Raw genomic sequence first — 12,360 nt, 5'->3', positions numbered from 1 at the left:
TTTCTTTAATGTTTTGTTCTTTAATGATTCTATTCCACCATTTCTTTGATATTAGTGTAAGTCTTGGTGAATTTGTTGTGGCGAGTTGGCCATGGCTAATTGTCATAGATCCATGGAAACACTTTCTTTTGGCGTATCTGATTTTGGGAAAAGCTGCATTTGCTAGAATGGCTGTCCCACAATTTAAGGCTGGGAATTCATTTGGCTAGCAACTTTCAGGGAACCATCTTAGTTTTGCATTTTCCACGCTTTTATGCTACCTGAAAACACTATCCTTTTTTTTTTTTACGTTTGCACAAACCTTAAATTTTGCAATACATTTCTCTTCAAGAAGGCACTGAACACATTTGTTTGTTTTTATTTAAATTTCTTACCCACTTTTTGATACAAAACAATCCAAAAAGGCAAAGTAAATGTCAAAGTGCACAAAAGAGTTAAAATAACATAAAATTACAATTAAGGTGCAAGCTATGCAGATCAGGCAAAATTATGCATGTTACATGACATGCACATAAAGCTGCATACAAACTTTTAATACTTTAAAAAAATTCAAAAGTAAGGCAGAAAGTGAATATAGCGGAATTCAAATCTCAAAGAGCTGACAGAAATCACAACTGATTCAACCCTTTTTTCCCCAAATTCTGGGTAGACACTTTAACATGAATAAAGCATTATGAAAATACTTATTGCCTTCCCTGAATTCCAGGAGAAATAAACTAATAATTTAAGCATGGCTGAACTTAAGGTTTTTTCGGGGGAGGATATAGGGGAGGAATCACATTGTTGGGATAAGAAAGGTACATTTCTGGATAGTCCTTAAAAATTATTAAGGTCTTGCTCCAAAGTTGGGTTATATAGCAGGGATGTCTGCAAGGTGTGGTTAAGAAAAAAAAATCAAAATGGTGGCCAGATGGTGTTGCAAATGGACCATGTGGATTTGTGACTGTGGCCACCATGCTTATTTTTTTAACCACATGCTGCAGACGCCACTGTATTCTAGATCAGTGTTTCTCAAATCTTGGCCACTTGAAAAGGTGTGGACTTCAACTCCCAGAATTCCTCAGCCAACGTGGCTGGCTGAGGAATTCTGGGAGTTGAAGTCCACGCTTCTTCAAGTGGCCAAGGTTGAGAACCATTATTCTAGATAATGTTAACACCCTTCTCCCCCAGATGATATGCTAGATATGGCATCAGACAGCACAAAGGAGGCCACTGATATGAAAAAGCAAAGCATTGGTTGTTTTCACATTGTGCTATGTAACGTCCAACTGTGCTTCTTAAACCTGAAGGGTGACAATAGTAATGAGCAACATGGAGGTTAGGCCAACATGGAGATAGACTTGGTGACCACAGTCGGGTATCAACAACTGCTGCTGCTGCAAATGGACAATAACCTCCTTTTGGCGATTACTATAAGAAAGACAAAAACAGAAAGTCAGTCAAGAAAGTCTATGGAGAAGAGTTTGGGTTGAGTAAATGAAGGAATACAGGCAGTGGTGGGATTCAAGTAATTTAACAACCGGTTCTCTGCCCTAATTATTTCTTCCAACAACCAGTTTGCCAAACTGCTCAGAAAGTTAACAACCAGTTCTCCCAAAGTGGTGTGAACTGGTTGAATCCCATCACTGGATACAGGGCATCCTTGTATGAGGGAGCGGGGTCAAAAAAAAGTTATGATGGCAACCATACAATCAAAGCTCCACAGTACGTGTGGAAAAGGGGAGAGGGGCTTCTTTGACATCGCCCACAGATGCTCCTGAAAAGCTAACCTGATTTATAAAATAGTCCTACCTCACCTTTATTATTGTGTTGAGCCTGATATTGATTAGGTATTTCTAAATTATCCAAAGTTACTCTGGGTAATGAAATGCATGGCATATAAATTTAATAAATAAATAATTTAATAATAAATATTTCTGAGGGGCATTTTTCAGTTTGGTAGTTACAGTATATGCATTAATTTAAATTTAACGAATTAATTTCTCACCTTAATTGCAGAGCATAACTTAGAGAGTACAATGATGATTAAATCTTAGTCCAATTTTTACATTCACAACAGAGTCCTACCCCACCCCAATTGTTATCATATTATCAATACATTATAGATAGTCCTTGATTTATGACAATAAGTCATAAGTTTCTACTTTCTACTGCTAATCAAGACAGTTAACAACAGGCAATTTGGTGTAGTGGTTAAAAGGCACCAGACTAGAAACTAGGAGGCTGTGAGTTTTGCCCCATTTTATGACCTTTTTTTGCCACAGTTGTTAAGTGAATCACTGCAGTTGTCAAGGTAGTAATACAGTTGTTAAATTAAACTGACTTTCCCCATTGACTTTGCTTGTCAGAAGTTCACAAAAGGTGATCCCATGACCTTCAGATCTCAGGACACTGACAGTGTCATAAATATGAGTCAGTTGCCAAGTGTCCAAATTTTGATCATGTGACTTTGGGGATGCTGCAATAGTCGTAAGTATGAAAACTGCAGTGATTCACTTTTTTCAGGCTCATTGTAACTCCGAAGCGTCACTAAGCAAATGGTTGTAAATTGAGGACTATTTGTAGATGCAAAATTTACTTACATTAAATCCTGAAGCTTCTGAGTCCAATTTTTCAAGAGCGCAAGTTCATCTACCAGACAGAGAAAAAAAAAGAGCTGCTATAAAGAGCTACTATATACTATGTAGCTACTATATACTGGCTACTATATACTATATAGCTATTATATACTTGCTAAAAGAGCTACTATAAAAAAAAGAAGAGCTACCATAATCTACAAAGCATTTTAAAAAAACTATTAAATTTCATCAAAGGATAAAATATAAAGAAACAGGAAAAAAGGGGAATTAGAGAAAGAAGAGATCAGAAAAATAACAAAATTAGGAATGCAGAAGAGGGGGGAAAAGGGCTGGAAATAAAAAAAAAGAGTAACTTCCATCTTTCTTCAGGACAGATTCAAATATGAAACAGTATTTCTATAATTGTAGATAGTTCTTGTCGCCAAGTCCCCAAATCAGACCAGTCCAGAGTTGTCTTGTATAAATTTAACAAACAAATAAAAGTTTCATTTCTTTCATTTTCAAGCAAAAAGTCCAAAAGTGGTTTCCAGGCAGAAACTAAGCTAGATAAGAAGCCCCAAATCAACTGACCACATATCAATTTCCTTTCTGCTACCATCCCAGAAAAGATTCAATCAAATCTGTCTGCCCCTCCCCATCTTCGAATCCTTGTTTTAGCAAATGCATGCATCATCCTGAAAGAGGCATTCTGTGGGAAGAATCCTGTTTTCATGGCATACCTGCTATCTTGCATTTTTAGTGAGCAGGTAAATTCAATATTTCAACTTTTTTAAAAAAGATTTCCCCCATTACCTTGAGCATCTTGTTAGCATATGCTTAAACAATTAACCAATTAAAATTTGCAGTTTTACAAAACGGGGTGTAGTGGAATTATGTTTCAGTCCAAACATCTGGACAGTTAGCTAAAGCACCATAAGGAATAGGACAGCATTCGGAAGCTGAAATCTAATTTTTTTTCTCATAGTATACAGAATACCAGAGTTAGAAGGGACCTTGGAGGTCTTCTAGTCCAACCCCCTACTCAAGCAGGAGACCCTATATCATTCCAGACAAATGGCTGTCCAATCTCTTCTTAAAAACCTCCATTCTTATCAATAGAAAGTTTTTTCATCTTTAAAAAAATAATAATGAAAAGACGTAGAACCTTTTTGGAATTCTCTCCAATAGCTCTTCTCTGGGTCATGTGACCAGAAGAGAAGCAGATTTAAGGCTGGAGTAGTCAACAACATCCTACACAGGATATCTCCAACTTGTCAACCTTAAGACTTGTGGACTTCAATTCCCAGAATTCTCCAGCCAGCCATGCTGATCAACTTGACAAGTTTGGAGACCCCCGTTCTAAGCTACCATTCCCTTCTACTTTCAGAGAGATACACTGGGGCATTTCCCTGCCCCTCCCCACAGAATCCAGATCTGGTTAAATCCAGATCTATTTTCTAACACAATTTTTCTTCTGCCAGTTTCCTACTCCTTGCAAAATTTAGTTCAATTCTGCTCACTTTGGTAGAGCGATCATATTGATGGGCAAAGACTTGTGACGTCTGTACGACCGGTCTCTTAGCAACCATTTGAAGTTATGACTGACCCCAAAAAAGGAAACTTATGGCCCAGATTCAAAGTTTTGACATCACCATCTTAACCCTTGCAGTCTTGTGATCATATTTGAATGCTTAGCAACTGGCCCACATTTATGGCCATTTGCAGAATCCTGCAGTTATCTGACTGCAATTTAAGATAATTATTTTTTGCTCGAAACTGATTTACTTCTAGTTCCCAGTAAAAAAAAACACCACTGAGGACAATGGATTTGCTTAACGACTGTGGCATTTGCTTAATGCTGGTGGCATTCTTTTAATGACCGCTGCAAAAAATGTTGTAAAATCAGGTAGGTCAAACGATGACCTGCTTAATGACTAGCACAATTCACAACTGTAATTCTGAGCACAATTACAGTCATAAATCAAGGACTCCCTATCTGTAATTTCATTCCATTGCATTGAGTTGGGAAGTATGAAAACAAACCCCCCACCCAGCTCTTCTCACCTTCTAGAACTTTATTTTCTAATTCTTTCAGACGCAAGCGAGCATTTAGCTCAGCCATCTGGGACGTCAGGTTGGATGTATTTGCTTCTAGCATTCTCTGTAGCAGACAGGGGAGGAAAAAGAAATAAAACACACAATCCTTTCAGAGAACATCCTCCTTACAAGCAAACTTCGAAGATGATCTACTGAGGAGGAAGTTTTCTACATCTGTGTTGAGTGCAACTGTGTCTCACAGAGATTTTGACTCAATTCTATATGCCACTTTAGTAGCCCTTATGCTCAGATCAGGGCTGGCAAAAACTGAATTTTATTAAACTTCACAGTCCATTACAAAAAAGAAAACCAGCATCCCTAAGATCAATATCTATATATATAAAATATTTTTAAAGCCAGCCGGATGATTTTGGACCAATCAAGTCTCTTTCAGCCCAACCCATCTCACAGTACTGTTGTTGTGGAGAAAACAGAAGGCAGAAATACTAATAGGTACATTTAGGTTCTCGAGTTATAAATAAAAAAGGTGATATAAAATATAGTATATAAAACAAGAAGTGTCCTTAAAGTGATTAAAACAGATTTGTTGTATGCTTTTTATAAGAATCTAATCTGCTCCCCATGCCTGCCTCTGCCTTTTCCCAATGTTTTCTCTTCTTCCTTTCCAACGAAGACTGGAGATACAGAGTCCCTGCTTATACAAATAGAGTTAATAGGGTGGCTTTTGTAGGGAAAGAAAAATAAAAGAAAACAGTCATAAATTATTTGGTCTTTGATCCCAGTAAGGTTAGACGTCTTACTGTCTCTCTGCAAAAGTTAATAGGAACCTGCAATTAACTTGTTCTCAGTTTATCTCCTTCCTACCAAAATTGTCGGTTTCTAATTCTAAGAGACCAGGCTTGGTTAGTTGTTAAGGCAACCAGGAGACTGTGAGTTCTAATCCTGCTTTAGGCATGAAAGTCAGCTGGGTAACTTTGGGCCAATCATCAGGAGACTGTGAGTTCTGGTCCCGCCTTAGCTATGAAAGCCAATTGGGTGACCTTGTCCCAGTCACTCTCTTAGCCCAACTACCCCTACAGAGTTGTAAAAGGGAAAATGGGAGAAAGAAGAGTATTTGCCAACTTGAATTGTGCATTGAAAAATAAAGCTGGGCTATAAATATTTTGTTCAGTGAAAGGCAAAACCATCATGATTGTCTCTACAGCTTCAAAATCCAGCTACACCCGGAGCTGTAAGTTTCCTATTTCATTCCCATGTGCTGGTCCTCCTGACTCTTAACCAGGGCTCTCTGTAGAACCACCCACCAATAGAAGCTACACCCTGTTACACTATTTTAACTCGCCTCCCTTTCCAGTCGTCTCAAGACAAAACATTTCCATTTCATTTTTCTTCATAGAAACTACCTATTCTATTATCCACCACTTTGTGCCGCTAAATCGGAAGGTCCTCTCCTCCCTCTGTCCCCCCCAATTTGCATAGCTGAGTTACCCAAATCAAAGTTGGAGAAAACATTGTTCCTGAAATATAAGTAGGATATTTCATCAAGATTACAAAACATTGTCACTGTTTTTCTGTTTTTTGTTGGTACCCTAATAATCCCTGTCCAAATTTCAATTTTTGTTTTAGTTTAGATGTTTAAAAAGAGTTTTGAATTGTTTGGATTTGGAGATTTGGATTTTGGTTTTAGAGATTTGATAGAGGCAAAGTATATAAACACTCAGTTTTGAAGAATTTTGCAGGATTATAAAATCATAGGAAGTAAAGTTTGGACTTTGCTCTTGTTTTGTGTCTACAAAAATGTCTTCAAAGATAATTGGAATTTGGGATTTCAAAGTTCAATGGTATTGCAAGCAATAGATAACTGACATCCCTCTCAGTGATTGGCTTGAGAACTCAGTGAGTTCTTGATACCTTATTGTGGTTGGAAGGAACACCTGTCCTTCATTCCTCTGCCCTCCCCCAACTCTGGAGTTTTCCTGGGAAATAGAAACAGAAATGAGGCAATTTCTGGAGACGCTGTTCTGCCTCCCTGTGGTGTTTGAGACATAAAAATGATCCAGTTCAAGTCGAGAGTCAGGATTCAGCATCTTCATTGTCCAAACTGACTACTGTAGGTGCTGTAGGTAACAGTTTCCACAATTTCCAACATTTTTAAATGGTTTGGAAACATTCCCAGTGGCAAAATAATTATTGGTGGCTAGATGGCCCCTGATCAAAGATGCATTTCAATTGCTTTCCGTCTCATTTTAAAAGCAAATAAGCAAGGAAAGCCGCATTCTAATTTTCCCACAAAGTCCTTAACCTCAAACAAACAAAAAAAAACTAGATTGTTTTGCACGCTTTTAGGAGAGTAAGCCCTCACCCCCACCCCACGTGAATTCACCAGGGCTTACTTCTGAGCAAACGTGTCAAGAAAAATACTTTCCAAACCGAAAAGCCAAACGTTCCGGTGTCTTGGATAAGTGGCGGCAGCTATATTCAGACGTTCAGTTAAATGAGCTGGGCGCATCATAACGCACCTCAGCCGGGAAAAGGAAACCGAAACTTGGCTTACGGTACACAAAGAACAGACCTAACGGGAGTGCAGTTCGCTCTCTTAAATCCACGTTCTGCAGATTAAATCCATTTGGGCTGCAGATGCCCGGGATCCGCTCCCTTCCCCGATTCCCACCCCACCCGGGCAATCACAACCCAGCCACGCACCCGCTCTCCCCCCCTCGTACCGTGTGATTTCGACAAGATTCCCAGCGCTTTGCGGTGACTTGGATGGTTTGGTTCGCTCTCTGCAAGGGGGACAACATGCCTTCATCCGCCCAGTCCTCCCCATCTTGTTGCATTGCCAAGTGCGTTAGTCCGGCCGCTAAAATGAGGATGATCGCAAACTCGGCTGTGGCAAGGGCGGCCCACGCCTTCCAATTATCCCAGCGGCATTCGGGCTGGCCTCCTCCTTCCTCCTCCGTGGCCATAGCTGGTGGGGCGTTGGGGGGGGGTGGCCGATCCCCGGAAGGTCCCCTTCGCCAACCGCGGGATTGGAACGGAACCCTTCGGTCAACAGAGGGGGGGAAAATTAAGAGATTCAAAAGCACCAGGATTTTTTTTGGGGGGGGAGGAGGGAGGAGGGCTGGGAAGGGACAGGAAAGGAGAAAGGGAAAGAGGAAAGACCAAGAAAAAGATGGGAAGATGGGAAGAGAGCAAGGAAGGAAAAAGAAGGGAAGGAAGAAGGAAGAGGGAAGGAAAAAGAAGAAAAGGAAGGGACAGAAGAAAGGAAGGAAGGAAGGGGGGCTGGGGGGGGCTTCCCCAAACAGCAGACCTTGACGCTTGGGCTCAGAGGGCACAGTGAGGCTCTATTTTGACCCCGATTGGGTTTTATTTCTGCCTTCTGATAGGCAAGAGACAGGAGAAGCTGATATGTTAAAGGCATGATAGACCTTGATCGACCCCCCCCCCCAGGAAACTCCCCCACCCCACCCCCACAAAATTGCCAGCTTTGGGGCAAAGGCGGTAGAATGACGACTAAAAAAAAAAAAAAAAAGCCCCAAGCACGGTCAGTTGAAAATCCTGCTCTAGAGGTGCAAGCGGCGACAGGACCCGACCCTCTTAAAGCAGCTCTCCGCCTCCCAGACCGTCCGCAAAAGAGCAGGAGAAGGGCGGCTCGTGGGCAAAAAGGCTTCCCGGGGCAGCGCCTGTAGAAGCGGACCTTGGTTTCCGTTCTCTTCCCACAACCTCGGGTCTCCGCGCCCCCAGAAACTTCTCCTCCTCCTTCTCCTCCTCCTCCTCCTCTTCGGCTGAGCCTCGACCAAGCCGCAACAAAACCCCCAACCAAGCGCAGCGGAGAGGCGCTCCTGGCGTTTTAAGCGCAAAGCGTCCGCAGCTGCAACCACTCCCCGCTCTCCCGCCCACCTGCTACCTGAGCCAGAGAGAGAGAGAGAGAGAGAGAGAGAGAGATGGACTGGAGCCGCCCGCAAGCGCTTCTGGGAAATGAAGTTCTGCCGGAGCTTTGGTCAAGGGTCCGCCTCCCGAGACCCGCCGGCTCCAGAGAGAGAAGCGCCGGCTGCGTTTCCCTTCCTCGCCTCCTATTGGTCTGTGCAGGTGTTATTCCCGTTGCCAAGCGGGTTTGCCTTTCAGCGGCTGAGGTCTGGCTAGGGCGGGACTTTCGGAAGTTTTCCCTTGGTTCGTTATCCCAAACCGCTTCTCAGAAAGTCGCTGTTGTGATTGGCTGTGTGTATCATTCTCTAAAGCAGTGTTTCTCAACCTTGGTATCTTGAAGATGGGTGGACTTCAACTCCCAGAATCCCCCAGCCAGCACTGCTGGCTGGGGGATTCTGGGAGTTGAAGTCCACCCATCTTCAGGCTTCCAAGGTTGAGAAACACTGCTCTAAAGGGAAAACAAGACAACTTCTAGACAATTTGGGATAATTTATCCAGGTGTGGGAAGCGCTGTAGTCCTTGGTTTATTCCACGCTATTCCAGAATGGTGTATTTAGGAACCGCAGTGCTGAATTCATACTGTACAACTGAAGATAGTAAGGTGAGATTGGCAATTTTGTGGGTCTGGGAATACACAGCCCAAAGAAAAGCCTTTTCCTAATGTGGGATACTGTAGGAAGTTAGCACCCACCCCTTTCCTAGAAGAATGAAATATTTTAGGAAATATTAAAAAGACAGAATATTATGTTTCCCTGGATGAGAAATGGAGGAGCGTGTTTTAAAGAAGAAGCAGCTCCTATCTTTCTGCCCCCACCCTTTGTCAATGGGCCAGAGGCAGAAACTCAATTCCCTCCCATCTTTGTCAATGGACCATCATCTGCAACACAATAGGACCCATCTAGCAACAGAAACTAACACAATAGGACCCATTTAGCCAGCAGTGCTGGCTGGGGGATTCTGGGAGTTGAAGTCCACCCATCTTCAAGCTTCCAAGGTTGAGAAACACTGCTCTAAAGGGAAAACAAGACAACAACTTCTAGACAATTTGGGATAATTTATCCAGGTGTGGGAAGCACTGTAGTCCTTGGTTTATTCCACGCTATTCCAGAACGGTGTATTTAGGAACGGCAGTGCTGAATTCATACTGTACAACTGAAGATAGTAAGGTGAGATTGGCAATTTTGTGGGTCTGGGAATACACAGCCCAAAGAAAAGCCTTTTCCTAATGTGGGATACTGTAGGAAGTTAGCACCCACCCCTTTCCTAGAAGAATGAAATATTTTAGGAAATATTAAAAAGGCAGAATATTATGTTTCCCTGGATGAGAAATGGAGAAGCATGTTTTAAAGACGAAACAGCTCCTATCTTTCTGCCCCCACCCTTTGTCAATGGGCCAGAGGCAGAAACTCAATTCCCTCCCATCTTTGTCAATAGACCATCATCTGCAACACAATAGGACCCATCTAGCAACAGAAACTAACACAATAGGACCCATTTAGCAACAGAAACTCACCACATGGTACCTGGGAAGATTACATCAGCCAGCAAGGCTAGCTGAGACCCCCACCCCCTGGTAGTTTGACAACCAATCAGGATACCCTTTCTGGGCCCCAGGAAGTTCAAAGCCAGAGAGGGCATAAAACCCGGGGACTCACTGTATCTCGCCCCTTTTCTGTTCAGGAACTCAAACCATGTGATCCTGTCCACCATTAAAAAAAATCTATCTTTCCAAGCAGTCTCCATGTTTCCAGTGTCTTTTTCCCACTTGGAGCTAGGGTTGCCAGGTCTGCTTCCAAAAAAATAGCGGACAAGCGGGGGGGAGGGGGGGGTTAAGTAGTAAAAAAATAAAAAAAAAACTACAATTAAATTATATATTTTCTTACAAACATTTTAACACATATTAAAATAATCACTTCAAAACTTTACTTAAAATTCAAAACATCAAATATATTATAATAATATGTAGAATATTAAATTACATTTTACTTTGCTGTCGTGTATATTTTTTATTTGACTGTGCAGCTTTGATCAATTCTTTGTGTTTAAGGAATAATTCTTTAATTTCAGTACAACGTTGAGAAATATTAAAAAAATAAACAAAGTTCACTTCGAACTGATACAAGCAGTCGGTTACGTTCGTCAGTCCACAAATTTCCCATGACGCTGAAAATTCGTTCAACGTTTGCATTTGATACCGGAATTGATGCACAATACTGGAACAGTTTCAGTAAACTCGGAGCTGGCTCTTTCTTGAAAAAGTACGTCCGCTTATCAAGGGATGAATCGCCCTGCAGATGAACATAAACTTCTTCTAAGGCAGAAATTTCATCGAAGAGAGTGTTGGGTGGAAGTTCTTCTCGCCATGGTGATAATAACCAGATGTTCGTCATTTCTTCTAAAGTTGGAGGATTATTGCGATCAATTAGATTGAAACAACTTAGCGTCTCATATACTGAATCGGTGAAATTATACCACTTTTCTAGGTACGCAATGGCTCTTTGATACACGTTGATGGCTTCTTTCTTGAACTTTTGCATGGCATTCTCAGGCAAATGTTTTTTTACGTAAGGCAAATAAAACTTTCATTCCAAAAAACTGCTCATCGTATTTTTTTTGCAAAGAATCATGCAGCTTACACATGATAATGTGAAGATCACATGCAAGAATTTTCTTGCTTTCCAGCTTCAGTAAGGTGTCCTGCATTATTGACATGAAGAAGTGCGTGAAATATAAATACAATTCTGAAATTGCAATCCTTTGCAAGTTCATTTTCCTGATCCGAAATAAGGTTCCGGATAACCTTATGGCATTCATCAGATCCAAGAGAAATAAAATACAATTTTAGAGGTATCCAGTTTAAAAGAAGTCTTTTGACCACTTTAAACAAACTTAACCAACGTGTTGGAACATGACGCAAAACTTCATGGAATTCTGACTCGCAAAACTCAAAAAATGATTTCAACTCTTCTCGTTTCTTCGCAGAATTCGAAAATTCGGCAAAAACCTTCAGCACTACATTTTCGATATCAAAAGATAACTGCTTTAATGCATTTTTTGCACTGTTGTGTAAAATGTGATTATTGCAATGAGCATTCGATCTTTGTCTCATTCTAACTTATGAAAAAAAAGACAAAACATGATTCTCCTATCCTTATTCTCTTAGACTGTACAGCTTTAGATTACGTACCGTTTCATCATAAAGCTTTTGAATAAAAAAATGTCCACTATTTTGTGAAAAAAAATAGTGGACATTTTTTTTATTCAAAAAAATGTGTGAAAAAAAATAATGAACATAATGTGAAAAAAGTGGACTGTCCACTCAAATAGTGGACACCTGGCAACCCTACAAGTTGGAGCTGAACCCAGAAGGATATTTCTTCTAACAATACAATATAATAAGTTGTAATTTAATATAATATAGACTAGTGGAAAGCTTATGAACGACATAGTTTACATTTTATATAAGGTTTATTCTTCGTTCAAGCTAGCTAGAGTTAGTGGTTTAAAACTATGCTGCTGCATATCTGCATATCAAAATGATGCATGAACCCTGCCAGGTAGTGACATGCACAGCTTCTGGCTTGAGACATGTGCCAGGTACTGCATGGTACAGATAAACAAGAAAAGTGATAAGGGAATACCAAAGAGGGGAGAAATGAAGGGGGCTGAGAGTGCTTAGCAAGTTTTGGGGCCTGGGAAGGATGAACAAGCGGCCGGTGATAGGAATGTATACAATATACTGAGATCTGTGGTCTCTCTTGCTTGTATGCTTGGAGGTCCCACCAGTTTTTGCAAAAGTTCTAATAAAACACTTTGT

General features: G+C 40.9%; 1 protein-coding gene across 1 annotated transcript; it reads right to left on the bottom strand.

Annotated features, from left to right (window-relative positions):
* Positions 1-342: 342 nt before the first annotated feature.
* On the bottom strand, positions 343-8,459 carry LOC148116349 (uncharacterized). Its single transcript, XM_087894380.1, has 5 exons — positions 8,210-8,459; positions 7,340-7,658; positions 4,623-4,719; positions 2,583-2,631; positions 343-1,410 (listed from the first exon to the last, which is right to left on the bottom strand). Exons 2-5 carry the CDS (start codon positions 7,580-7,582, stop codon positions 1,278-1,280), a joined length of 522 nt encoding a protein of 173 aa, XP_087750506.1. The 5' UTR covers positions 7,583-7,658; positions 8,210-8,459; the 3' UTR covers positions 343-1,277.
* Between the last annotated feature and the right edge of the window lie 3,901 nt (positions 8,460-12,360).

This window comes from Pantherophis guttatus, chromosome 1 (genome assembly GCF_059756535.1).
Source record: "Pantherophis guttatus breed Tessera chromosome 1, ASM5975653v1, whole genome shotgun sequence".
NCBI classification, from domain to species: domain Eukaryota; kingdom Metazoa; phylum Chordata; class Lepidosauria; order Squamata; family Colubridae; genus Pantherophis; species Pantherophis guttatus.
Note: the sequence above shows the minus strand (reverse complement) of the source record. Positions and strands in the feature narration are given on the sequence as shown.

What these genes read in the sequence shown, in the direction of transcription:
- LOC148116349 (XM_087894380.1), bottom strand. Translation starts at nt 7,582, where the DNA reads ATGGCCACGGAGGAGGAAGGAGGAGGCCAGCCCGAATGCCGCTGGGAT. An exon ending in AATCTTGTCGAAATCACACG is followed by an intron (nt 4,720 to 7,339) that starts GTACGAGGGGGG and finishes TGTCTGCTACAG; the next exon opens with AGAATGCTAGAAGCAAATAC. An exon ending in AGAAAATAAAGTTCTAGAAG is followed by an intron (nt 2,632 to 4,622) that starts GTGAGAAGAGCT and finishes TCTGTCTGGTAG; the next exon opens with ATGAACTTGCGCTCTTGAAA.